At 50.4% G+C, this 27220-nt stretch overlaps 1 protein-coding gene across 1 annotated transcript in view; it reads left to right on the top strand.

Moving 5' to 3' along the window:
* Positions 1 to 18039, top strand: part of CFAP77 (cilia and flagella associated protein 77) — an 82087-nt gene extending 64048 nt beyond the window's left edge. Inside the window, exons 3-4 of the mRNA XM_027104448.1 lie at positions 15713 to 15812; positions 16330 to 18039. Of these exons, the coding sequence (XP_026960249.1) occupies positions 15713 to 15812; positions 16330 to 16562 (333 nt within the window). The 3' untranslated portion in view covers positions 16563 to 18039. The remainder of the gene's footprint in view (positions 1 to 15712; positions 15813 to 16329) is intronic.
* Positions 18040 to 27220: the final 9181 nt, after the last annotated feature.

Genomic DNA, 27220 nt, shown 5'->3' with positions numbered 1-27220 from the left:
TTCCCTTTACTGATTTTAGTCTAGATCCTTCTGCTGTAATACACCACAGCCATGAGTATAGTGGCTTTTATGAGTTCTGTGGGTCCTTCTGGTGAACTGTTGAACCTGAAGATGACCTTGTGAACCCATGAACGCCACCCAAGCATCTGGCCTCTGCTTATCCCTGAAGTCTCTATATGAGACTGAGGGGCTTGTGCCAGCGTCTCCGTGTGGGGGGCAAGATGTGTGTTGCAATCCTCTGTGGGCCAAAGAGAACCCACCCGGTCAGATGATTGAGCCTGTGATCGGCTGAAGAGGTGGGCACTCCAGCCTCAAGCCTTCAGACAGATAGTAGCCACGGAAACGCAGGCGGATATCTGGTCTACCTCACAGGTTGCGCCGCAGGGTCAGTTTTCCCCCAGTTGCTCTGTCAGTGCCGATGGCACTGGGTGTGTGTTCAACCCTCAGACTTCAGAAGGTGCACCCTCAGAGAACAGCAGTGGATTCCTCTAATAAGCAAAACCCCATTGGCCTTTATTACTTTGAGCAAAGTAAAATTTGCTCCTGAATAAGCAAGAGCTCCCTGACAGCTCTGTCGATGCGAGGTGTCCTATTTGAAAAGATATGAGAGGCAAGGGACAAGAAATGGGAGGCTCCTCCAAGGCAGGTGGGGCCTGGCAAGGGGTCGAGGTGACAACGAGAGGACTAATAATCTAATGAAGAAGAGGGCTGGGCCCTTTAAGACCAAAGTGATGGAGTTCATTTGCATTTAGATCTCCTCGGTTCCCTCTTTCCATCTAAAGACAAATCCTCACAAAAGGCTGCTTAATTAGACCAAATTAGATTTCCGGTCAGCAGCTTGTCATTCATTACAAAATGCTGTTCTTTTCCATTTTGGTAATTATGGGCTAGTCTATACCAGTTTGTAAGCATTCACTCCAGCCGTTGAGTATGACTAGTATTCCTGATTTTGTGCAGAGAAGAGGAAGATTATTCAGTTGCACCAAATGTGTCTATTTTATAAGTTGAATAGACCATCATCACTGGAGTCTTTTACAATAGTGGATATTCTCACTCTTAATTCTTTAATGATTAATTGGAGGAGCAGCACAGAGCTTGTTAATTTCCAAGACTAAAAGCTAAGTACAAACAGACTTCACATGTAGCAATTACGCCATATATTTAAAATCTTTACCTGAGTTATGCAGTCCTATTCCATCTGAGAAGCTGCCCATGAAATCATGCATAGCACAGCCCCTCGTCCCGAGCCCTTAGTATTGCTCAGCTGTCTTTTGCACCGAACGTCTCTGGGGGAGCTCAGACCTTCTCTCCCATGGTTCATTCCCCCCTGCCAACCACGGAGCCTTGGTATTTCCCGTTTTCAGTTGTGTGTAGACAAGGGTGGGTGGGTGTACAGGAGGGCCTTGGAGGACAGGGCTTGGTTTGGCCGATCCAAGGTCTTCATCATCCCATTCTCCAAATCCTTTCCATCCATTGTACACGGTGCAGCTCAGCATCTAGAGGATCTCCTACAAACCCGGGAAGAGGCCTCAAAGTGGCTGGGGGGTTGTGCCGGAGAAGCCATGGATGGAGTTCCATCCCAGGGCAGCACAGTTGGCTTTGCTTTGGTCATTCTGGTTGAGTGCAGGTGGGCAGGTCACCAGGCTCAGATGCTGCTGATGGAGGTGGCACAGGTAGCATCAACTCTCTCTAATAATAATCACCACCCAATCCTACCACAGATATTTCGTGAGGCCTATTATGCGCGGGACACTGAATGGTCTCTCCTCTCACCAGGCCTGTGAATTGGGTGGTGTTTGACGGATGAGCTGACAAATGGGAGAGTTGACACTGACACCCAGACCAGGCCGACCGTGACCCTAAAGCTTTCCCACTGTGCTGCTCTGCATCCTTGAACCAAAGACTCGGATGACCTGGATCCAACTCACGTGGATCCAGACATGCTCCAGAAAAAGAATGGCAGAGTCGGAGGGGCCCAGAGATCAACTAGCTCTGCTCCCTCATTTTACAGACGGGAACACCGAGGCCAGAGAAGAGGAGAGGGAGCCTCCTCCAGGCTGCCCTCCTGGATTGATCCTCCCCTTTAGCCTCCCATCTCCCAACCCTCCTGGTTGCTGCCCACCTGTCATAGTCACAAGGCAGGAAACTGTCAGTTCTGCTGCTCCCACTGAGTCCAGAAACTCCTACCTTCCTGTGGGCTCAGAGCAGACCAGGCTGGCCTTTTCCACTTTTTGCCCTCGTAGCTCAACTTCCCGGAGAGTTTAGCCCAAACAAACAGATTTTCAGCCCATTTTGCATACCCCTTAATATTACACTGGCATCTGGCCATTGATAAGATACAGCCCCGTGGTCATAAGACCCCCAAGCCACTGCTGACCTTTGAGATCTCAGATGCAGAGACTCTCTGGCCTGCTCTGAGCAGCATCACCTGGGTGCCTGAGCCCCTCTCTGGTCCCCCTCTCCCCAGAGTTCCCCTGCCCTCCTCCCCTTCTGGATGGTGGCCCCCTTGCCCATAAGCCCCCGGACAGTCTCACAAGCCCTCTTCCCTCTTACACTCCTGTCCAAGTGCCACCAACAGAGCTCGTGGTTAATGCCTCCCACGGTCATGTCTTTTTCCTCCCTCCGCAGCTAGATTATCATCCGTCTCTGAAAGCTCCAAGGTACCAAGCACAGTGTACTTTGCCCCGTACGTGGCTGCCGCCACCTCTGCCATATAAAAGAAACATTGCTTAAGGCCCGGCCTCACTGTCCTATAAAACGGCAACCCAGAACCCACCAGGAGACAACCCCGAGGCTGCAGAGACAGGGGAGAGGTAGGACCCTGTTCTGCAGCGGCCCAGCTTTGTGCTGGAATCCGCAGCCGTCCTTATCAACCGGCTTCATTTGAGAGCCCCTTCCTCCCCTCCTGCGATCTGCTGTGCTAACAGGTCAGCTGCCACTTTGTGTTAAACTCCTTCTCACTTATTACAATACCAGTTTTTTATTGACATGGAAATAAAACTTACAATCAATGAGATATTATGAAATATACATCAAAACAAAAGTCACTAGAGCTGGCGTTTTCATCTGTTCTCGGGAAGGAACAAGGGTTTATCGGGGTGAAAAAACACTGAACATTTTTCTTCCCTATTACATGATGCGATTTTCAATGAATCTATAAAGAAAATGAAAACATAAATAGAGTAACCAAACAGAATGAACCCTGCAGCTGTCAAAACTTAAAACAGTTCCATTTTCCTTTGATTTCTGTTTTAAGTTTTGAAATGTACATAGATCATTCTCTGATTTTTCTCTTTCTTTTTCTTTCTTTCTTTTTTTTTTTTTTTTTTTTTCTTTTTGGTAGGGAGCCTCTTTCTTAAATCTGATTCCTCTATGGCCCACTGGCTTTGAGCCTTGGTAGCTGAACTGACCAAATGACCAAATGAATACGCCATTTATTTCTTATGCCATCAGCCCTACCTCTGTAGAGGGGACCTCTTATTCTATTCCTTCTCCACGGTCTGGAAACGTACCCCTTCCCTTGTTGGTGCCACACGGGAGAAGGAGGGCAAAGGAGGAGCCCTTCCCAGCTGGTGGGCACCTGCTGCGTGCCCGACACCTCACCTCGGTCATCTCTTCTAAATCTTGTCATTATACCCTGGGGTGGGGTTGGTTATCGCCATTTCACGAATGAAGAGGAACTGAGACTCAGAGAGGTGAGGAAGGATCAGAGCCTGGATTCTGTTCCCATCTGTCTACACCGGGTGGAAGCGGAGAGGACCTCTGAGACGGCCTACTTGAGTGATTTCATAGTTTTCTTAAAATCGAAGAACGCTTTCTTCCAAAGAAGTCTGACACGGAGACCCCCATAAATAAAGGGTGTCTCCCAGCGGCCGTCTGGCCGACTCAGGATGCGGGCTTTGTGTTCCGGGAGGCTGTCCTTTGCATCCACCTGAGGTTCTCTGAGCTCCACTCTGATCTCCTCCATGGTCCCGGGGACAGGAAACGCAGGGCCTAGGGAGGAGAGGAGAAACCGGCCATGAGCATCCAGGTCTCTGGACCCGCAGGCCAGGGCTTCTTCTCCCCCTTCCCCCAACAGCAGCCTTCCAGAAGTGAGGCCACACCACACAAAGGAGGGACAGAATGGGAAACGGAGTCCATCCGGTTTCACTGGTCCTCGGGTTTCAAACAAATATTCGTGAAGCTCTAAGACGCCTCTAAAAGACACACCTGCACCAGCTTCTGCCATACGGACCATCAGAGCAACACAATCGGGGCGGGAAATGGTCCCGCAGCCCCGCAATCCACCTCCACCCGGTCTCATCTCCTTGAAGCTGAGCAACGTCTTCCAACCACGTTGTCCCACAGCGAGACAGCAGCCACTTCATTTGCATTTATTTCCTCTCCCATCCGGAAGAGAGAGAGAGGAGTTTCCTAAATTGCCCAGATGGGAGGCATGGCATACCTCTCCTGTGGGCGTATTCATTTTTCTTTTTATTGAGGCAAAATTTACATAAAATTAACTATTAAACTTTTTTTTTTTTTTTTTTTTTTTTTTTTTGCGGTACGCGGGCCTCTCCCTGCTGTGGCCTCTCCCGTTGCGGAGCACAGGCTCTGGACGCGCAGGCTCAGCGGCCATGGCTCACAGGCTCACCCACTCCGCGGCATGTGGGATCTTCTCAGACCAGGGCACGAACCCGCGTCCCCTGCATCGGCAGGCGGACTCTCAACCACTGTGCCACCAGGGCAGCCCTCAACTGTTAGCCATTTTTTCAATGTATGTTTCGGTGGCATTTAGCACCTCTACAATGCTGTGCACTCACCCTCTCTATTTAATTCCAAGACATGCTCATCACCCCAGAAGGAAATCTCGCAGCCACTAAGCAGTCGCTGCCGTTCTCCCCTCCCCCCATTCCTTGGCAATCACTATCTGCTTTCTGTCTCTGTGGGTTTACCTATTCTGGACACTTCATGTAAGTGGAATCACACATTACGTGGCCTCTGTCATCTGGCTTCTCTCCCTTAGCGTATGTTTTCAAGGTTCATGCATGTGTGAGGACTTCGTTCCTTTTTATGGCTGACTAATATTCTACCATATATGGATAGACCACATTTTTTCCATTAACCAGCTGCTGGACATCTGGGTGGTTTCCATCTTTTGGCCCTTGTGAAAAATGCTGCTGTAAACATGCATGTACACATATTAGTTTGAACACCAGTTTTCAGTCCCTTTGGGTTTATATCTAGGAGCAGAATTTCTGGGTCACACGGTAATTTGACGTTTAAGTTTTCGAGGAGCCATCAATTTTATAGCTAGTTCTCTGTTCACACAAATGGAGACAGAGTCGCTGATAGTTCCCCCCAGTGGACAGGCTAATGACATCCACCGGCTAGTATGACTGTTTCTCATTGAGAACTTCCCAGGCCCTCTGCTGAGAACTCCCCCTGCATCACGAAATGCTCCAACAACCCTCCGAGCTGGGTACTCCCATTATACCTATTTTATAGGTGAGGAAACTGGGGATCAGAGGTTCAGCAGCTTGTTCAAGGTCACACAGAGTTGAGAAGCCAGAATTCCAACCTGGGCATTTGGCCCCAAACTTGTGTTTGTACACATCAAACTGTAAAGTCCCGGTAAGTTGCCAAATGATTTCTGTTTGGAGCTGGAGTGGGATGAACCGTAGGCAGGCAGCAGCCAATCTGCAATTAGCCAATAAAGCTGCTAATTATGCCCGGCTCAGACTGTTAGGAAACTGAGTCTACCTTCTTTAAGCACGCCCCAGCTGTGCGTTCCCAGAGCTGGGGGCTGGGGGCTGGAATTAAACCCCACGCAGTAGGTAACGCACGAAACAGGCGAGTGACGCTTAGCAAAGCATTACCCTGGTGATTTCTCTCCATCAGGGCGTTTAGCTTTATCCCTTGTGTGTTCAGAAAATGGCCAGTCTTGCCCATAACAGCTCCATTTACTGGGCATCCTCTCCGCGTCCACTCTGGTGCCAAGATCGTCTTGTTTACTCATCTCAGCCACAGACCTAAGATGTTGTGCTGTTTCCCCCGTTTTACAGATCGGGAACTTGGGGCCCAGATAGGTTGAGTGACTGTTTCAAGATCACGCAGGTGTAATTGACAGAGCCCATGTGGATCCTGACGTCCCAATTCGAGAGCCATACTTGTAAGAAGGAGTCCATCCTCATCACCTCCCAACAGCGGAGGTACCTTCTCTTTTAGGGGCTTCTGCTGTTACCCAGGAGGAAGTTTCTGGGAGTTCCTTTCTCAGGACAGTGAGCTACCTCTTGAGAGTGGCTTGGGTCTGTTCATAATCAGGTGAGCCCTAGCCACTTTTCATTGCTTTTTTTTTTTTTTTTTGCGGTACGCGAGCCTCTCAGTGTTGTGGCCTCTCCCATTGCGGAGCACAGGCTCCGGAAGTGCAGGCTCAGCGGCCATGGCGCACGGGCCCAGCCGCTCCACAGCATGCGGGATCCTCCCGGACCGGGGCACGAACCCGTGTCCCCTGCATCGGCAGGCGGACTCCCAACCACTGCGCCACCAGGGAAGCCCCCATTGCTTTTTTAAAAGAAAAAAAAATCCAGATCATGGTGTTTGTTCCTTCCAACCTCTCATGTTTGCCTTTTTCGAAAGGCTGTGCGTTTCCCCTCATTCACCTAAACCTGCGGTTGAGTTACTGGCCCCCTGAGGCCGCGGGCTCAGAGCGAGGCATCCGCGCACTTTGCTGCCCGCTGCCTTCTCGGAGTGTAATCAAACATCAAGCTAAGTAGCAAATAAATCTCTCGATCTCATAAGCTGCACAGCGAGATCATGTAAATGCAAATGAAGGAGCGGGTTTCAAGCTGTCGAGGGGGAGGGGAGAGAACGCCGGGGCCCTGTCACCGTGACTGCCTCACGCGGCAAGGGCCATACATCAGCTGCAGTAACGGTTCTGGCAGCACCGAGGGAGCCAGGGCTGCCCCGGGGAGGACGGAAAAGCCAGGCAGGTGGCAAAACACAGGCAGCCCTGGGTCGTGGGGACCAGGCAGGGGCCAGCCGAGTGGTGTGCCGGGCAGGCGCAGTGGGGCCTGGAGCAGTGTCTGCACTGCCTGGGGCTCCCCTTGTCCTGAGCTGGTGAGCCGCTCTAGTAATACCAACAGTGACAGCAGTAACAGAGGCCACTGGATACTGGGCTCCAATCCTTGGCCTGGGGAGGTTTTACAGGTGAGGAAAGGGGACCAGACGATTCAAATGACTTGCCCAAGGTCACACAGGAAGTGGCAGAGCGAGGTCTCAGCTCTGAGACATTAACAGGCTAGTTTCTGGTATCCTCCTGCTGGACCTGCGGCTCTCCCCTCCCCTCCCTTTCCTCCCCTGACCCAGCGGCAGCCAGCTCAGCCCCCATTATAAACTTGATGACGTAGAAGAAGAACCTTAACTTTGGCCCTTGGCAGGAGTATAGGAAATAGAAACTTTGGCTTTAACTCTGCCTTTTGACTTTTTTAATTAGAAAAGTAAAATCTCAGTACCCATCACCCGCACCCCCCCCACACACTGCCCCTGCCCAAGGGCTGCCCCTCCAAGGACACATCCTCACACAGTCACTTACGTTGTTATGTTTCCTTCCAGTATTTTTTCAATGAATTTTTTCTACATGGTTGTAACAATAGTGTATGTAAATTTTTGAATCCTGCTGATTTTTTTCTCACTTAACGTTATTTTATATGCCTTTGATCATATATGGATGTGGTCTTCTGGTGTATGGCTTTTCAGTATCATTATGCGATGTTCAACTGCCACTCACACAATGCACATCGTTCAAAGAATCTGGCTTCTGAGACAACGCCGGAGTCCTTTGATGCATAATGCACCTTATTTCACATGATTGTTTATCTGACGTTCTCATTATGGAAATAAATAAATATCCTCTATGCTAATCGTGATCACAATTTGCATTTATATTGTGCTTTTCATTCGAGGGTCTTAAGTTGTTTTATAATAATGAACTCCCCCTCCATGAGCGAGATGGGACATGTGTGCATGTGCGTGTGTGGGCAGAGCCGTATACAGATATTTATTTAATAACCACCAGGCAATAACTGTGGGATTTCATGGAACTACGCTTTAATAGGATGTGGGGAAGTGAGCGGAGGCTTCTCAACTGTCGAGCAAACATACATTTAGTTTAGACTCTGGACGAGAGGGTTAAGTGAGCTACACTCTTCTGTGGCTGCCAGGAGGTAGGAGTGCTTCCTTCATGGGGCTTAGTCCTCATACATGAACACCTAAGATTGGTCTAGAGCCCAGGCATCACGCTCCCAGACAGATCTAAAACCCATCTTGGAAATGACCACCAGCTCGTTTGTCCAGAGTGAGATCCAGTTCAGACCGTCCAAGAAACCAAGCCAGTTAATTTCACCCATTTTCACCTCTTTGGTGGGAAATGGGGGCAGGTTAAGACTTTTTAAAAGTATATGAGGTGGGAAATCATTAGATCGGAGTTGCAAGGTTGGGTCACTTGTTCTGAAGTTGTCCCAGGAAAATGGGCTCTGGCGCGGCTCTGGGGATAGGGGTCCTCCTTCCTGGGTCTCAGGTGACTTTAGTGGGAAACGCCACTGGTACTTGCCTCTGGAAAGCCCCAGCGGTCCTGATGCTGGTGACGGGCTGCTCCAAGAGGACTTCCGGGCCAGGGGCTGCCTGCCCGACCCAGTTCCCACTGCAGGTTTCCAAGGCTTGTTCCTCGATGTTGGGTAGTGGAGGGAGCTGCCGTGCAGAAGGAGCCCAGAGAATCCCAGGACCCCCTGGGACAGGGAGCGAGATGGTTTTAATTAGAGCTGAGAGACGGGAAATAAGGCAGCGAGGGATGACATCTTAATGAGGTTTAATGAAGCTGTCTGCTGATGGGGACAGCTGTCACCCAGAGCTGTATGCTAGCCAAGCCACTTTGTGACAGAGGAAACTCAGAAAAAGGCACAATCTGAAAGCAGCTGAGAAGGGCGGGGTGGCCAGGCTCAGAGCTGGGGTTTTTCTCCTGCATTGGCCTCTTGATTCTAACACCTCAACAACAAGGGACTCCAGCTAGTAGGCCAGATTTGAATAGCTTCCAATATCTCACAATTCCCCTTTGTGCAAAGCTCAGGTATGCCTCTGAAAAGACCTTGAGGATGTGCACGAGGTGTCTTAGAATTCAGCCATAAGAAACAGGGAGGGCTTGCATTTGGGGGCTGAAAGGGATCCGCCATCCCATCCCTTTCTGAGACTCAATTTCCCCCTCTGTCTCGTGGTGACCACGTGACCTCCGTTATAGAGATGTTGTGAGGGGCCACTGTAGGTGAGCACAGAGCTATGAGGTCAGAGGGCTGGGTTTAACGCCAGCTCTTCCATTTACTACCTGGGTGCCTTTGGGCAAGTGTGAACCTCTTTAGGTTTCAGTTTTCCCAACCGTCAAATGGGAAAACAACCTCCCAGTGAGGTTGGCAGAGTTCGGGGTGAAGCAAGAAAAGCTCTCAGGACATAGTAAGTGCTCAATAAAAGTGTTTGCTAAATGAGGTCACGGGGCGTAGCAGCCTTGCACGTAGGAGGTGCCCAATTAATGTTCACTCTCTTCCTCGTTTCTTTCTTTACTTCTGTAGTAAAGAGAACAAGGTGGTTCCCAGGGATCCCTGGGCAGGGAGGGTGCTCTCAGCCTTCACATGACCCCACAACTGTGCCATCTGTCCCAGGAACTTTGGACATTCCAGCTGAGAGCCATCTCCCATCGTATTGTGGGCTGGAGGGGCAGGCTACCTGTGGGACTCAGGTGGCCAATCAAAGCTGAGATTTGTGGCCACATCTCATCAGTTTCACAGCCAGTTTGCTTGCATCTAGAAGTTCAGGGTCAGAAGCTCCTCTGAGCACCTGTTTATCAGTCCTTAGCTGGTCCCTGAGTTGCCCAGAGACGTGTAGTTTCCTCTGTCAGGCAGCTATTCTCTGTAGGCTTCTGGAAAGCCCCTCTGGACAAGCTGGGGAGGGAAGCCCAGGGTCGGTGCCGGGCCCTCTCACCTCTGGCTGGATCCTCTCTGCTGCTTCCAGGGAGCCCCTGGGAGAACCCTCAGCACTCCTGTTCTCACTGGCTGTCCCCCTGGGATCTTCTTCAGGTTGGCTCTCTCCCCAAAATGCCAATCCAAGATCTGGATCTTCTCTCCTTTCCAGCCCTGACCCAGGCATGACTCAGCTGTCCCGTGTCCAGGTCACTGAAATGACAGCTCTTCCCATAACGCACAGTCTGTACATCAAACGGCCTCCTGTCGCTGGGGCTCTCCTGGGCAGAAGGCTACTTACGTCCTCTGTGGGTGTGGAGGGCACCGTGCGAACAGGTCAGATGCACCTGTTCTGCGTGAGCAAAATCCAGTCTGCAGAGCTAAAGTCCGCGCACAGGACAAAACAATGGAGAGTCCCGGGCAGTTGCGGCTAAGCGCCAAGAGGCAGCGAAAACTGCGTGGAGTCAGATGTGGGTTCAAGTCCACCCTTGGCCACTCATTAGCTGGGAGGCTTTGGGCAAACAAGCCCCTACAGCTGTCCAGACCTCCCTTTCCCACCCGAAAACCCGTGTAGTTTCCAGGGCTGCTTTACGCGTTAGTGGTACCCTGGGGGGCAGTGAAGCGCCCTGTGGAGCCTGGCCCACGGTCGCCATGATTACGGTGTTGCCGTGGTCGGTGGTGGTGGCACCAGGGCGGGGTCAGTCGGCTTATCTCGTTGGGCAGCTGAGCTGGTAATGGGTGAATACACTGCTCCTCTAGGGCGTTCACATGTTAACGCAGGGACTCTGAGATACACGGCCCGAACCTAAAGGATCAAACTACCAAGGGTGGAATTTCAAGCATGATGGTAATATCAGGACCCCACTGCTCTTGTGATACGTGGCCGCCTTGCAGACGGATGCGCTCTGAGGGAGGGCGGGGGGCGGGGGGCAGGACCGCGGGGTGTGAGGGGCACCCACATCAGGTCGGGAAACAGGACCAGTGCCCCCGAAGACTCCTTGTGCTGCTTGCAGCCACCGTCCCCACCCCCATGGTACCCACCCTCCCGACTTCCGAAACCAGACATTAGTCATGCTGTGTTTGAACTTCACTGGCATGGAGCAGTGCCTGCCCTGTGTGTCCAGCTCCTTCTGTCCCACATTTGTGTGAGAACCACCCAGGTGGTTGTGTAGAGCTGTTCTCTCATTCCCGGTGCCATTGAGCAGTTCCTAACCTATTGGCATTTGGGGCCAGATGACTTTGTTGTTGGCAGTGGGGCCTGTCTTGTGCATTGTGGGATGTTTCACAGCATCCCTGGCCTTCAACCACTGGAGGGAGGGTAGTACTGCCTCCTAGCTGTGACAACCAAAAACGTCTCCAGACACGGGCAAATGTCCTCGGTGGGGGCGAGGCGAGGGCACAATTGCCCCCAGTTGAGAACCACCCCTATAGAGTGTTCTATTGAATGAATATGTCACCATTTTTTTTTTAATCCACGTGGGATGGCCATTTGGGTAGTTTCCGGTGCTTGGCTATCACAAACTGAGCTGCTACGAGCATTCTCAGACATCTCTTTGGGTGGACTTGGGCACTCATTTCTGCTGGGTGTCCAGGAGGGAATTGTTGGGTTATCAGTAAGCATATGTTTAGCTTTCATAGATACTGCCAAACAGTTTTCCGCAGTGGTTGTACCAATTTACATCCCCACCAAGAGCATGAGTGTTCTGGTTCATGTCTTTACCAATATCATCGAGTTTTTTATTTTGTACTTCTCAGAGGTTGAGCACCTTGACATATGGGTCCTGGCCACTTGGACATCCCCTTAATAAAGCGCCTATTCAAGTCTTTTGCTCGTCTTTCTATAGGATCGTCTGCCTTTTTCTTATTGATTTGTAGCAGCTCTTTATATATGATGAATAGCAACCCTTTGTCAGATATATGTATTGCAAATACCTTCTCTCATTCTATAGACTCACACATTTTTAGAGCTAGAGGCAGTCTGTGCTCCCCTATCAAACCCTCTGGTGGCCTTGGTTGTCATTACTTGTTCAGTTTGTCCTTTTAGCAAGATAAGGAATTTCATAAGGGCAGGGGGCAGTATGTGTCTGCTTTGTTCACCTTAGAACTCCTGGCACAGAGCTTGGTGCAGAGGAGATACAAAATAAATATTTGTGCAGTGAACGAATGAGCGACTTTCCCATTGGGATGACCTTTGCAGCCCAAGGCTTCAGTATTTCTGGCCGTCGTTGCTTCCTAGGCAACCCTCACTAAAAAGCGTGGAGACTGAGGCACCCGCCTGCTTCCGTGCCTCCTTCACCGCCAGGCCCCGCCCAATGGCAGCCGCTGAGTCTGTCGTTCCTCTGCGAGCTGGACTTCTGCCCACCTGCACCTGCCAGAGGGAGGTGGGGCCTCTCCCGGAGAAGTCACATTTTAATTAACTTCCCTTGCCGTCACCTCACCGGAGAGGCCAGATCATTTTCATAAACAAATGAGGAGCCAGGGCTTCGTCTGCAGCTCAGAGTGAATCACACGGAAGGAAATGCAAAGAAACCACCCAGCCAGGGCCCCCACCTGAACCTCAGAACTCTCAGCTCTCGAGGGAGGTGAAGGCCTGGGATTTGGGATGAGAAGGAAGAGGGAGAAAAAGGATGAGGCAGTGTGTAGGAAAGAGCTGCCAGAGTCTCCAAGGAGGCAGTTCATTCATTCATTCACTCATTCAGCCCCTCTTCACTAGCATCTGTTCTCTGCTGATCTCTTTGGAAAAGAGGGGTGAGAATAAAAACTATGTGGCATGTGGGGAATCTCTGTACCTTCTGCTCAATTTTGCAGTGAACTTTACATTGCTCTAAAAATAAAGTCTATTTTATTTATATATTTATTTATATTTTTGGCTGTGTTGGGTCTTCGTTTCTGTGCGAGGGCTTTCTCTAGTTGTGGCGAGCGGGGGCCACTCCTCATTGCGGTGCGTGGGCCTCTCACTGTCGTGGCCTCTCTTGTTGCGGAGCACAGGCTCCAGACACGCAGGCTCAGTAGTTGTGGCTCACGGGCCCAGTTGCTCCGTGGCATGCAGGATCCTCCCAGACCAGGGCTCGAACCCGCGTCCCCTGCGTCGGCAGGCAGACTCTCAACCACTGCGCCACCAGGGAAGCCCTAAAGTCTATTTTAAAAATAATTAACCTTAAAAGGAAGGAAGGGAAAAAGGAAGGAAGGAAGGGAGAGAGAAAGAAAGAAAGAAAGAGAGGAAGGAAGGAAGGAAAGGAAGGATGGAAGGAAGGAAGAAGGAAAGAAAGACTTAGCAGACAGTCTACCGAGGGATACAGACATTAAACTGATCATCACACAATTAATGACTTAATTACACTACTTTGTAATCTTTAATGGCTTTACTGAGCTATAATTCACATACTATACAATTCACCCATTTAAAGTATAGGATCCAATGGCTTTCAGCATATACACAGGATTGTGCGACCAGCACCACAAGCAATTTTAGAACATTTTCATTACCCCCAAAGAAGCCTTATACCCCTTAACCATCACGCCTCAGTCATTCCATTCCCCTCTCCATCTCAGCCATGGGCAACCACTAATCCACTTTCTGTTTCTATGGATTTGCCACTCGGGACATTTCTTGTAAATGAAATCATACAATATGTGGTCCTTTGTGACTGGCTTCTTCACTGAGCACCATTTTGTAACGGCCAGTCCATGCTGAAGCAGGTTCTACTGCGTAATTGTGAAAGTGCCCTAAAGGTGGAGCTCAGGGCCCTATGGTGCCATAGACAAGGAAGTTTGCCTGTACTGAGGGCAACCCGGGAGGGCTTCCCAAAGGAAGTGGTTTTTAATCTCAGGCATTTCTAGAACACCTGTTATGTGCCACCAGGAAAAAGAAGTCAATAGAAGCCATTAGAAGGCTGTGTAGGATATTATATTCCAGGCAGGCTGGCCCGGCATGTGCATTCCTGGAAACTGAGAAGATCATTTCAGTTCTAAGCCCCAAATGAATAGAATGGATAGTAAGTGTTACCAGACCCAGATGAGGGAGAGGCCACAGTGAGCCCCAGGGGTCCAGAGAGCTTGAAGAATAAGAACCAGAAAGGGGAGGGGCAGGCCAAGAGCAAAAGAGGCCGGGACGCCGGCAGACCCTTCAGGGGTGGGGAGTGCTCTATTGTGCCTAACTCTCAGGACCACGTGGAGTACCCAGGAAGGCAAAGCTGCAGAGGTGGATGGGGTTGGAGGGTGCGGGGCCCAGACTGCCAGCCCAAGGGAGGGGTTTCCCCCAAGACAGTGATGAGCCATTATGGGTGGTCCCGCATCATCCAACTCTAAACGCCCAGGTCTCCGGGAGCCAGAGAAAAGGGGAGAGAGATTGATGGGAAAAGGAGAAAGGGTGAGCCCGGAGCCACCAGACTCTCTGGACAGGCTTTGGTGAGGCCAGAGCCAGGAATGTCCTGGGAGATGTAACACCCTGCAACTGGGAGCCCACTGCCTGGGGCCCATGGGGGTGGGAGGAGCAGCTGCACCCACCCAGCTCAGTAAGGTCCATGGTCCCCAGGGGCCTGATGGTACCGGGAGCGTCACACACCTGGCTGGTATCTCTTTAGCAGGCGGATTTGAATGTGGGCTGGAGACACAGCCTGGGTTCAAATCTCAGCTCTGCCACTTCTTGTCCCATGTGGCCTCGTGCAACCTGTCTTGACCTCTCTGTGCCTCAGCTTCCCCATCTGAGACATGGGGGCAGTGATGGGCTGCCTCAAAGGGCAGCTGTGAGGACTAAGGAGGAGAGGCATATGAAGAACCCAGTGTTGTGTCTGGAGCACAGACCTCAGCGGGTGTCCGTTGATGAAGAGCAACGATCTAAGCACCATACAGGACAGGACCTCTGAGCTCAGGGAGCTGCTAGTCTAAAGAGAGGCAGTGCAGCATCATGCTTAAGAGCTTCACCCCGAAGCCAAACACAACTGCATTTGACATCCAGCCCCAGCCTTTAGGAGCCATGGATCGTGACCCCGCCACTCTGGGTCTCAGCTTCCCCACCTGTACAATGGGGGAAATGATGTGGTTGATCATAGAGCAATTTCATCCCTACAAACTCCTTCTGGAGGGTTAAGGAGTTGACCAGAGACCCAAAGAGTGAGAATGGCAGTCCAGCCGCCAGGCGGGTGACAGTGGGCCTTGCCACCGTATCCCCACACCCTCAGGTGACATCCAAGGAGGCAGCTCCAGTGACGATGATTTGAGCCATCCCCAGTAGGAATGAAGGGTTAGGGAGGAAAGATGCCCCCTCCCTCAAGGGTGGCCCCAGGTGAGTCTCCGTGAACCAGGTCTTTCCGTCCATCTGCAAGATACATCATTTCCAGCTCTAGGTTGCCAGATCTGGGCTGGACCCCAAATACGGCTGCTTAGTGCGGGGTCCGTGCCGCCCCTCTCTCCTGCTGCACAAATGCACGTCCTCCCTCAAGGCCTCGGTCCCGACCGCCCCCCGCCACGAGGGTCCTCCTGACTCTGCTCTCCTCACCCGCCCCTGAGCAGTAGCACAGCAGGCAGGCTTCCCCAAGGTGTCTCAACGCCCAACAACAGTTAGCGCTCATCTCAGGGAGGGCTCGCGTTCCACACCCTAGTAGCCCCGAGGTCGCCCCCAGGGCCTGGGGTAAAGCAGCACCCGATGACTCCCTGTCACTGAATTTAGTGTAATACTGTTGGTCTGAGGTTCCACTGCTCACCTTGGCTCTCTGTCCTTCCCCCAACAGGCTGAACTTGGGAAGCCCCGGGAAAGAAGCTGCAGTCTGCCTGGAATTAATTTTAATTACGGACTCTACATCCGGGGGCAGGATGGAGGGGTCCCTGAAGGTGAGCAAGCTTCCTCTGGAGCCCAAAGGGACTTGAACGCTCTACCTAGGCTACTTCCTCCAGGAAAAGAGTCGAGGGGCCTGCCCTGCAGCACGATTCTGGTGGAAACCACAGTTTGCTTAGCCGAGAAGGACAGGACCACGAAGGGTCCAGGTCTAAGGTGTCAGGGAAATAGCAAGGGCCCCAGACAGTGTGGAACCTTGTCCCCAGGCAAGACTGTCTGTGCTCTGCACCTTTTGAGCTGCAAGCATAGACAGGCTCGTGACCAGCCCTCTGATCTCCCAAACGAGGTCAAGGCCAGGCAAACCCAGCTCCATGAAGGAGGCTCAGGCATCGCCTAGAATCTCTGGGAATCCTGACCCCACCCTTTCAGGGGGCCAAGCAGGGCTGTCACCCAACAGGCTGCAGGTTAATGAGAAGGTATTTGTGCCCCAATTTCTTCTCTGTCAGAGGCCACGGATTGCTTTACTTCCCAGACTGATCTCCATGCCATGGCTCTGTCTCTCCCTGCCCTCAGCCATTGGACACTGGAATGTATTTAAACAGCAGCCTACCTGCCCCCATGAGCTGAACCGGAATTATATCGCCATGAACCGTGGGGCAGTAAAAGCTGGCCTGGTAACTGCCCGGGAGAATTTCCATTACCGTCAGCTCAATGACATCCGCATCAGTGACCAGGATGACCGGCGCCTCAAGAAGGAACCGCCCTCTCTCCCTCCGAATATGACATTCGGGATCCGGGCACGGTAAGATGGTTGGCACCCGTGCCAGACGGCTGGCACCCGTGATGGTGAGGGGGCTGCTCAGTGGTGACTGAATTAGGGAACAATGTGGGAGCATGACTCTGGACTCCAGGGAGGGGCGAGTGATCCAGGCCTGGCCAATCAACATATCTCACAAACCACGGCCAAAGTGATTGGTTCAGAGGCAGACATGTGACCCATGTCCCAACTCTGGAATGCATGACATTCTATAAAAGTAGAATGTGGTTGCATGTAATCAAGTCTCAACTCAAACGACTTTGATTTTTTTTAAGGGGAATTTATTGGCTCACATGATTGAAAAGGTAGCGCTTCAGGCATAGCTGGATCTAGGCAATCAGGCAATGTCACCAGCGTTGGGTATGTCTCTCCATGACCTGGCTGTGCTTCCCAGTTTGGGCTCCGTTCTCCGACAGGCTTCTCCCTCGTGTGGCAAAATGGCCAGAATCAGTTCCATTCTTACATCCTACACTTTTAGCGACCCCAGTGGGAGTGGTGTAGGAACTACAAAAGCCTTGAGATTAAGATTCTTTGGTCCAACTTCAGTAGCGTGCTTATCCCTGAACCAACCAAAGGAGTGAGTAGAAATTGTGACCTACACTGATTGGCCAGGCCTGGGTCACACTTTTGCCTCTGCACCAATTACTGAGGCCGGGGGATTCTGGTGCTCTGATTGGCCAGGCCCGATCCCTTGCCCCTCCTTGGAGGGGGCGTGGTTGGAATCAGTCCCCACGATCTACAGGGGCTGATGGTGGAAAAGATGCAGAAATAGAGGTTCTGATCCAGAAGGAGAAGAACAGAACACGCTAGCAGGCAAAACCAGCAAATGTCCAGTACAACAGGGCTTCCCAACCCATATTACGTCACAACACAAGCATTACAAAAATCACTGATATTTGTACATTACATTGTACAGATAAATAGCAGTGCTGTCAGCCAGCAGTGAACGGCCTGGGGCCTCCAGCTGCCCCAAGTCCCATCTGTGACACCTGAGACTAAGCCTGTATCTTGGTGTCCATCTGTGTGGCACTGCCCTGCTCTGCCCACATGCAAGGCCATTGACAGTCTATCTCCAGTCCTTTCCCATCACAACCCACTGTTCCGGGACCGGTGCCTTCCTTTGGCTGTGCTACTCAACTTTTGGGGGGGAGGTGAGGCTTCCTTTATTTCTTATTTTATTTTTTCTAATCGTCTTTTACTGTGGTTACATATACATAAGATTTACCATTTTTAGGTGTACAGTTCAAGGGCATTAAGTACATCCAGATTGCTGCACGACCTTCACCACCATCCATCGCTAGAACTTTTTCTTCATCCTAAACTGAAACCGTGTACCCACTAAACAGTAACCCTCTATTTCGCACCCCCTCAGCTCTTGGTAACCACCCTCCACTTTCTTTCTGTATTAATTCGACTACTCTAGGGACCTCATATAAGTGGAATTATATAGTATTTGTCCTTTTATATCTGGCTTATTTCACTTAGCATAAGGTGCTCTAGGTACATCCATGTTGTCCTGACAGTATGGATCAGAATTCCCTTCCTTTTTCAGGCTGAATAACAGTCCATGGTGTGTATATATCACATTTTGTTTATCCACTCATCCCTTGATGGACACTTGGATTATTTCCACTTTTTGGCTATTGTGAATAACGCTGCTATGAACATGGGCGTACGCTATCTGCCTGAGTCCCTGCTTTCAATTCTTTTGGGTATATACCCACAAGGGTAATGGCTGGATTGTGTGGGAATTCTATGTTTATTTCTTTGAGGAACTGCCACGGTGTTTCCCGCAGTGTTTCCCACCATACCTTTGTATGCTTTTCCCTCTGCCTTTCTCAGCGTCCTACCTGGTAGAATCTACTTGCTCATCAAAGCTCAGCTCAGCTTCCTCTCTTTGGTAAGCTTTCCCACCTCCCTGGCCTCAAACTCTACGCACATCTCTCTCAGCAGAAAGGCTGTTTGTTCATCGCTGTTCATCAGCCCTCAAAACCTGAAAGGTGGCACTAGAGACACATTGGAAAGTCACTTCTGGGCCAGATTAACTAATCATCTGTATACTGTCCTTCTCCCACCTTTGAAATAATGCCCAAGTCGATCCCTCGAGGCAAGGCAAGGTTCTCCAGGACTGCCTGGAGTGCAGAGGGACAGAGCCCCAGCTGTGTGACCACTAGACTGGTCCATACTGGTCACCAGTGTCTTGAAGGCAGCATGGTGTCCAGGAGGAGTCACCCGGGCTTTTCGTCCCACCTTTGTTCCCAACTCTCTTTCCCTCCAGGGCTTCTGTTTCCTCATCTGTAAATAGGATATTACAGCAGTCACTGGCATTCTGGGATTCTCAGGGTATGTCCTGTCTCTACGTCAATTTCATTTCATTGTCACTAAAACCCGGTGCAGCCCCATGTTCACAGCAGCACTGTCTACAATAACCAAGACATGGAATCAACCTAATTGTCCATAGACAGACAAATGGATAAAGAAAATGTGGTACATATATACAATGGAATATTACTCAGCCATAAAAAGGAACGCAATTTGGTCATTTGTAGAGATGTGGATGGATCTAGAGACTGTCATACAGAGTGAAGTGAGTCAGAAAGAGAAAAACAAATATCATATATTAATGCATATATGTGGAATCTAGAAATATGGTACAGATGAACTGGTTTGCAAGGCAGAAATAGAGACACAGATTTAGAGAACAAACGTATGGACACCAAGGGGGGAAAGCGGTGCTTGGTGGGGTGGGAGGAATTAGGAGATTGGGATTGACATATATACACTAATATGTATAAAATAGATAACTAATAAGAACGTGCTGTATCAATAAATAAAATAAAATTCACAAAAAAGAAAGAAATTCAGAAAATAAAAAGATGTATATGTATACAAAGGAATATAGTACTACTATAAAAAAAAAAAGAATGAAATAATGCAAATGCAGCGACATGCATGAACCTAGAGATGATAATACTAAGTGAAGCAAGTCAGACAGAGAAAGACAAGTATCACATGACATCGCTTATATGTGGAATCTAAAATGGGATACAAATGAACTTATTTACAAGACAGAAACAGACTCACAGACATAGAAAACAAATTTATGGTTACCAAAGGGGAAAGGGGGTAGAGGAGGGATAAATTAGGAGTTTGGGATTAGCAGATACAAGCTACTATATATAAAATAGATAAACAACAAGGTCCTACTGTATACAGAGAACTATATTCAATATCCTGTAATAAACCATAATGGAAAAGAATATGAAAAAGAATATACATATGTATATATGTACAACTGAATCACTTTGCCATGAACCAGAAACTAACACAACATTGTAAATCAACTATACTTCAATAAAAAAATTAAAAAGGGGCTTCCCTGGTGGCGCAGTGGTTGAGAGTCCGCCTGCCGATGCAGGGGACACGGGTTCGTGCCCCAGTCTGGGAAGATACCGCATGCCGCGGAGCGGCTGGGTCAGTGAGCCATGGCCGCTGAGCCTGCGCGTCCGGAGCCTGTGCTCTGCAATGGGAGAGGCCACAACAGTGAGAGGCCCGCGTACCAGAAAAAAAAAAAAAATTAAAAAGATTTTTTTTAATTAAAAAAAAAAAACCTGTGCGGGAAGTAGGCAGGGTTACTTATCCAGCTGAGTCATGGAGAGATTAATTGACGTCCACAAGTTCACACAAATTTTTCACAGCACAGCTTGGCCTGCATTCTTCATCTAGTGTACTTAGATTTAAAAATATGAGATATTAGAACACATAGCACATTAGGAATCACTTGGTTTGAAGCCCCTCTTTAAAACAGGAAAATAGAAGCTCAGAGAGGCGAAGAGATTTTCACAAGGTCACACAGCAAGTTGTGACCAGACAAAAGCCAGATCTCAAGCTAGGCTGGTGGACTCCCTGTCCCATGCCCTTTCTTCCATATCTCGCCTCCTTGGGGCTTGAGGTACAGCGTGATCCCCCAGAGTTTCTGGTCCTGGGGCTGCATTATTCTACATACAATGGAAAATCTTAAGTCAGCTGGGCTCAGAAAGGACATCCATTATCATCTAGCTTTCAATATAAAATCTTAAATTGCGGGCTTCCCTTGTGGCGCAGTGGTTAAGAGTCCACCTGCCAATGCAGGGAACACGGGTTCGATCCCTGGTCTGGGAAGATCCCACATGCCATGGAGCAACTAAGCCCGTGAGCCACAGTTACTGAAGCCTGCGTGCCTAGAGCCTGTGCTCTGCAACAAGAGAAGCCACCGCAATGAGAAGCCCGCGCACCACAATGAAGAGTGGACCCCGCTCTCCACAACTAGAGAAAAGCCCCTGCACAGCAACGAAGACCCAACCCAGCCAAAAATAAATAAATAATTTTAAAATATATAATAAAAAAAAAATCAAATTCCAGGGGCTTCCCTGGTGGCAGCGGTTGAGAGTCCGCCTGCCGATGCAGGGGACACGGGTTCGTGCCCCGGTTCGGGAGGATCCCACATGCCGCGGAGCGGCTGGGCCCGTGGGCCGTGGCCGCTGAGCCTGCGCGTCCAGAGCCTGTGCTCCGCAACGGGAGAGGCCACAACAGTGAGAGGCCCGAGTACTGCAAAAAAAATAAAATAAAATAAATAAAATAAAATGAAATTCTTGAGTTGTGAATGAGCATGTGTCAATATACAGATCATGGAGTTTAAAAAAAAAAAACCTCTAAAAAAAGAAATCTTAAATTGCTATAAAACTGGATGGCTGCAATTTCAGGGAAAGGACGTGATGAAGTACCAGCTATATCTTCTGTGATGGTAAATGGGCTTTGCATATGCAAATTGAATGGATTTTAAAATGGTATTTAATGACAATTTTCGTAGCAGACGTTAACATTAATTGCACAAAAATGAAAATGCTGCATTAGGTTGCTGTTAGCAGCAAATATCGTGGCCATAAAGCTTTATCTTTATCAACAGCAGCCCTTTCTGATGTGACAGGGCAGCTCAGCAAATTGCAAGCAAAAGGGCTTTTATGGAACAAAAATATCCCCCAAAGCAGGCCCAAATCAGCATCAATTTCGCTTTATTTCTTCATAAATGGAGGTTAAATGGCTGCTGGAAAAGCTTTTACTGAAATGCCCAACCTGCCCGCGAATCCCCTCTACCTTACAACATCAATGCAAGGAACAGTTAAAAAATCATCGCCCCCCCTCTCCGTAATGGGGCTATTACTTTAAAGTTATGGGACCAAGGCCCATTCTCTAATGATCACCTTCTACAAGCTCGATTGTATTTATTTCCTTACTTTAAAAGCATGTTAAAAACCAAACCCGATTACACCTGACTACCCGAGGACTTGTTGGGGTGATTTGGTCCAATAACTAAAGAAGCCAAGAAACAAATGACTACCATTTACTCACAACTACAGAAGATATGTTAAAACATAAAGTTCCACTTCAGACTAAGTACACAAGAAGCTTACTCTAAGCTAGGGATGCTGAGTGAGGGGCTGTAACTGCTGTATGAGAGAACATTCTGGCTACAGCTCTTCCCCCGGCCCCCCACCATCAAATCCCCTTGCCCTTTATATATTGTACGATGGACAAAATAGCTAGATGTGAGGGGCAGCGCACGCATCCATCTGCCTGCCCACGCAAGCCCTCAACGCCAGGTAGGGTCAAAACCTGAATTTGGGATTATTCAGTTACTTCCTTTCCAGTTAGCTGATTTGCTTTCCAACCCACACCAATTTGTTACAGATTATCACTAAATCAGAAAGGTACATTTCGATCCACGAGCCTCTGGCTAAAAGGAAGTGGACACCTAAGCAATTATCTGGAAAAGGATGCCCGTGTAGACATGTGATCACAAGTAGGGGCTGAGGCCAAGTCAACCCACAGAGATGTTTGTTTGGCCCAGGCAGTAATTAAAAAAATCAAAAGTTTGAATGAGTTGCCACATTAAAAAAAAAAAAAAAATCAGGAGATCTCATATAAAACCCCAGATTTCCTGCTTCTCTTAAAACGTCACAAGCCCAGGCAACCCGGGTCTGCACTCCTACCTGGCACCAGGGGATGGGGCTGAGCAGGGTCCGCTTTGGACAGATTCCACGCGTGCCCTTCTGTCTATCCCAGTCTCCACCCAGCCTGGCTTCTCTCATTTTCTTGACCCGTCCGGTCCCAGTAGGCACTGAGTTTGCAGCTGCTGGTGTAGACTGGTCATCCTGACCCTTCAGCTACCTGCCGCCTCTTTTTATGTCCTCTGATGATGGTAGGGCCCACCACTAACAGAAGCTGCTGTGAATTGAACTTACACGTGGCAGGCATTTGCACATATAATTGCTAATGAATCCTATGAGGCAGGTACTATTCTAATCACTTCGCAGGCCAGGAAAGGGAGGGTGCGTGCATTCCCCGAGGCTGCGCGATGGCAGAGCCTGGATTTGTACCCTGGCTAGCTGGCCGGCTTTGAAGACCGAACCTCTAGGATCAGGTAGCTGGAAAGAGCTGGCACATTCCCACTCTGCCGTTTCACTGTCAAATCTCAGAATCCAAGTCAGGGAAGAATTTTAAGTTCTCATTACCAGTGTGTAAGACCATAACACAGATCTCAAAGCGTGCCGTGACCCCCGGTCCGTAAACAGATATGTCTGGGGGCCAGAAATGTAACTATTAAAGAAGGGCTTAATTATTGATACATTTAAATAAGTGTTTGCAAATGTTCACATGCCCTCGGCACATCTTAATTGTTACTGCTCCTAATTGGTCCAACATTGTCGAAGATGATGAGACAGGGACGGCGGGGGACGGGGGAGCTGGGCAGTAGCTGGCGCTCCTGGCAGATTCTGGGCGTCCAGGGCTCTACCTCCACGCTGCCTGGGAGCATCAGGCCACAAGCAGGGCAAGGATGATAGTAGGGGGATTCATCATTCAGTCAATGAGCAAACAGCTCCCTGCATGTCAGTATCTGACATGGGCCAGATGGAAGATGGGTAGACCCCGTTTTGAACTAATAACGGCAACTATTATTATTGTTATTATTACATGTCATCAGACATTGTGCCAAGCACCTCAGAAGCATCCTCTCCTTAAATAACTGAACAGCTCAGTGAGTACAACGCTTACGTCCCCATCTTACAGAAGAAGAGACAGAGGGTCAGAGAGGGGAAGTCATTTGCCCCTGGCTGCTCTATAGTGGGATGGGGATTAGTCGGGCCCAACCACCTGTGATGGTGACCTTGGCACTGAGCTGCCTTCCTAACAAACACAAGGATGGAGGTGACACAGGTAGAGATGCTACCCAAATTATTCCTGCACTAGATGGGGGCTGAGACAGAACATATATGGTGAAGGCCATCCTGTCTGGATTTTTCTTAAAGCTTTAAACTTAACCTGAACGCATCAAAAGAGCCCAATTAACTTCCCTTTTTTTTTTTTTTTTTTTGCGGTACGTGGGACTCTCACTGTTGTGGCCTCTCCAGTTGTGGAGCACAGGCTCCGATGCTCAGGCTCAGCGGCCATGGCTCACGGGCCCAGCCGCTCCGTGGCACGTGGGATCCCCCCGGACCGGGGCACGAACCCGTGTCCCCTGTATCGGCAGGCGGACTCTCAACCACTGCGCCACCAGGGAAGCCCTGAACTTCCCTTTTGATATGTCGCTTCCCTTCACCTTCACCTACCTCCCGATGAACAAGCTCTTTGACGGGGCTTCCGGAACTTTCACTACACTGGATGCTCCAGGCCTGCTTCGGCTCAACCCCAGTATCCCTGGTGCCGACCATAGTGCCTTTGCTGAAAGAGGCCTCAGTAACTATCCGCTGCATGAATGCATGAGCAAATGGCCACGTTGAAGTCTGAATAGGAAGCCAGTAGCAACTCGGGTAGAACACTTAACTCATCCACCAATTAGCCTAGTCCAGACCCCCTCCAATCCTGGTACTGAAAGCGTTCTGACCACGGGAAAATAAGAAACACAAGAAAGCTAGGGAACGCTGCCAGCCCACCCTCCCTACTGCTGCTCGCCCAGCTATCAGATGCATCATCAGCCTGACACTGACAAATGTGAAGGATGGAGGGAATTTTACAGGCTGTTAAAAAAATGTTTGCTGCCTGACAGGCTTTCTGAATCTCTCTGCCAAGCTGATTTATTTTACAAATTTACAAAGGGCCCATCAATCACTCTGGGTTATTTTGTTCCTCCTGGAGCCGACGGCCAAAATCCAAGCCACCCACCCAAACTCCTATAAAATAACAATAAACCCCTTCCCAGACACCTGTCCCAGGTATCCAAGACAGTTTCTGAATGGGGAGACCAGTTCCGGGTGTATTGCTGGCCTGAAACTCAGCTGAGTGAAACCGGGCTGCCCACAAGGGGGAGCATGTGGGTCTCGCATAGACCCCTGGGCCTGCGTGCTGGCCTGCGAGGTACATCCTGCCACGCAACCAGACGCCCAGCCCCACCGATCTGCTCCCCAGCGCTGACTGCAACTGTAGTTTAACAGTTCTCTGCTTCTTCACCGGGTATGCAGGTCCTGGAGGGCACAGACACTGTCAGTTTTGTCCACCGCTACATCATCAGAGCCTGGAACACAGTAGGCACTCAATAAATATTTGTTGGAGAAATGTGGTCCAGGGCCTTTTAAGGCTTTGAGACGTTATTGAAAGGGAAGAGAAAGTTGATCTGACACCCAGAGATGAGATGGAAAAGCCAGAGATTCCTGTGTCATTCAGCAGACTTTCCTGTGCTCCCCTAGGATTGACGTTATGAATCAGCATTGCAGTGATGCTGCCTCAAAGACTGAATGCGTTCCTTGGCCACATTAATAGAGGGTAGTAGCAAGTCCAGATGAGGGAGGTGACCTACCTATTCTATTCTGCCACTCCGGTCACACTTGTAGCATCATTTAAAAATGTGGGTCATCATAGATTCAGGGGAAGGCCCATAAGCAGGAGAGTGTCCAGAGGGGAGACATCAGGTTGGTGGGTGGGACAAGGGGAGGGAGATCACCGTGTACAAAGAACTTGGCAAGACATGAGGTTTTCCCTGCTGGATGAGAGAAGATGCAGACGGTTCTCAACTCTCTGAGGCCCTGCTATGAGGACAGTGGAGGAGCTTTGCTCTCAGAGGCTTCAGAAAACAAAACAAGGACCAGCGTATGTGTGTTTGGGGGGCAGTCCCAGTGGCTAACGTTTGCAGAGCCCTCACTAAGCGGCCGATGGATGTAATGCTGAGCACTTTGGACGCATCATCTCATTAAATCCTCACGATTTTGCCAAGTAGGGATGGTTATCCCCGTTTTATAGATGGAGAAACTGAGGCTCAGAGACTCACTTGTCCAAGACCACACGGCCAGTCAGTGGCTGCAGCAGGATTTGAGCCACGTTTCCTTCCAGAGCCGGTGTCCCTATCCATAGCCTGCGCTCTTCCAGGAGGCAGAGGCAGGATGCCTGGAGCGGAGGGGAGTCCTCACAGCAGGATGGCATCTGTGAACAGCAGCCGCTCACTGGGGGCCGGCTTTCCACAGAATAACTCAGTTAACACTCGCCAAAGCCCGGCACCTCCATTCAGCCACTAGGAGCTGAGGCATGGAGAGAGAGCTCGTGTCCCTTAGCGGGTGCCGAGTGGAGGCATGTTTACTCCAGGACAGGAAAAGATTCTTGCAGGAGGTGGAGGTGTTGGCTGGGGCCTGGGACACCCCACAATGGACCCGACGGGGGACAGGGGTTCCTCCGCCTCAGAGCCAGCCTTCCATGGGCCTGACCTGGACGGAGTTCTGTTACGAGGGGCCCAGGCGGGCAGGTGTAGCTGAGGAAGGTGGTGATCTGAGGGCGCTACCCTCTCCCTCCTACCTTCCTGGAAGCCCAGCCTCTCAGGGCCCCTGCCCGACTGCCTGCTGCACCCCCTCGCATCTCCCCAAACTCCTGCAAGGCAGCTTTGTTGCCAGAGCCCCGGAAGGAGGCATTTTTCATGCTTTGCCTTTTTCCTTCTCGGCTCTCCTGCGGCCCAGACAGAGATTTATTCCCAGCCCGAGGCTCGTGGCATTTGGAGCAGAGAGGAGCTGATGGGCCCATAATGGATAGGGCCGCCGCTCCCCCGGGGCCTGTCCCGCCCGAACCCCATCCATCAGGAGCAGCTCAGTGCCAGGGTCAGCGCTAACGAGGCCGGGCCACTCCCCCTCGGGGCCTCCCTGGTTGCATCTCACAGGCTCTGGCTCCCGCCTTTGATTTTTCCAGAGCTGGGCTCACCCTCTTATGTCTGTGGGCGACGCATGGGGAGGGGGCGTGGTGCCCGGCCCGGCTGAGGGCCCCTTGTCCTCACTTCCGCAGCTTCCAGCCTCGACACAATTAGAGGGGTTGCTGGGGTGCAGCTGGTCTGCCCCTCTCGTGACACGGTGTCCCCGTGACACGGTGTCCCCATGATGCAGGCATGGAGAAGCTGGCACTGCGGGGAGCCAGCAGCACCCCTGGGGCCGCCTGAAGAGCCAGGCCTCGAGCCCAGCACATCATTCCTGTCCTTGCAGGAGCCGCAAACCAAAGAATTCATAGGACGTGCGGGTCGTGCTGAGGACCAGTTCAGGGCCTGGCTCGGTCCTGTCCCCTTTGGAAACCACACGGAAGCAGCCAGCTAAAAAGCCAGCCGAAATCCCCGGTGCCCTGCACTAATTCTGATGAATAGTAATA

The sequence above is a fragment of the Aethalodelphis obliquidens genome, unplaced genomic scaffold (assembly GCF_003676395.1).
Source record: "Aethalodelphis obliquidens isolate GAN/ISIS:26980383/991018 unplaced genomic scaffold, ASM367639v1 scaffold7, whole genome shotgun sequence".
In the NCBI taxonomy this organism is placed as follows: Eukaryota; Metazoa; Chordata; class Mammalia; order Artiodactyla; family Delphinidae; genus Aethalodelphis; species Aethalodelphis obliquidens.
Note: the sequence above shows the minus strand (reverse complement) of the source record. Positions and strands in the feature narration are given on the sequence as shown.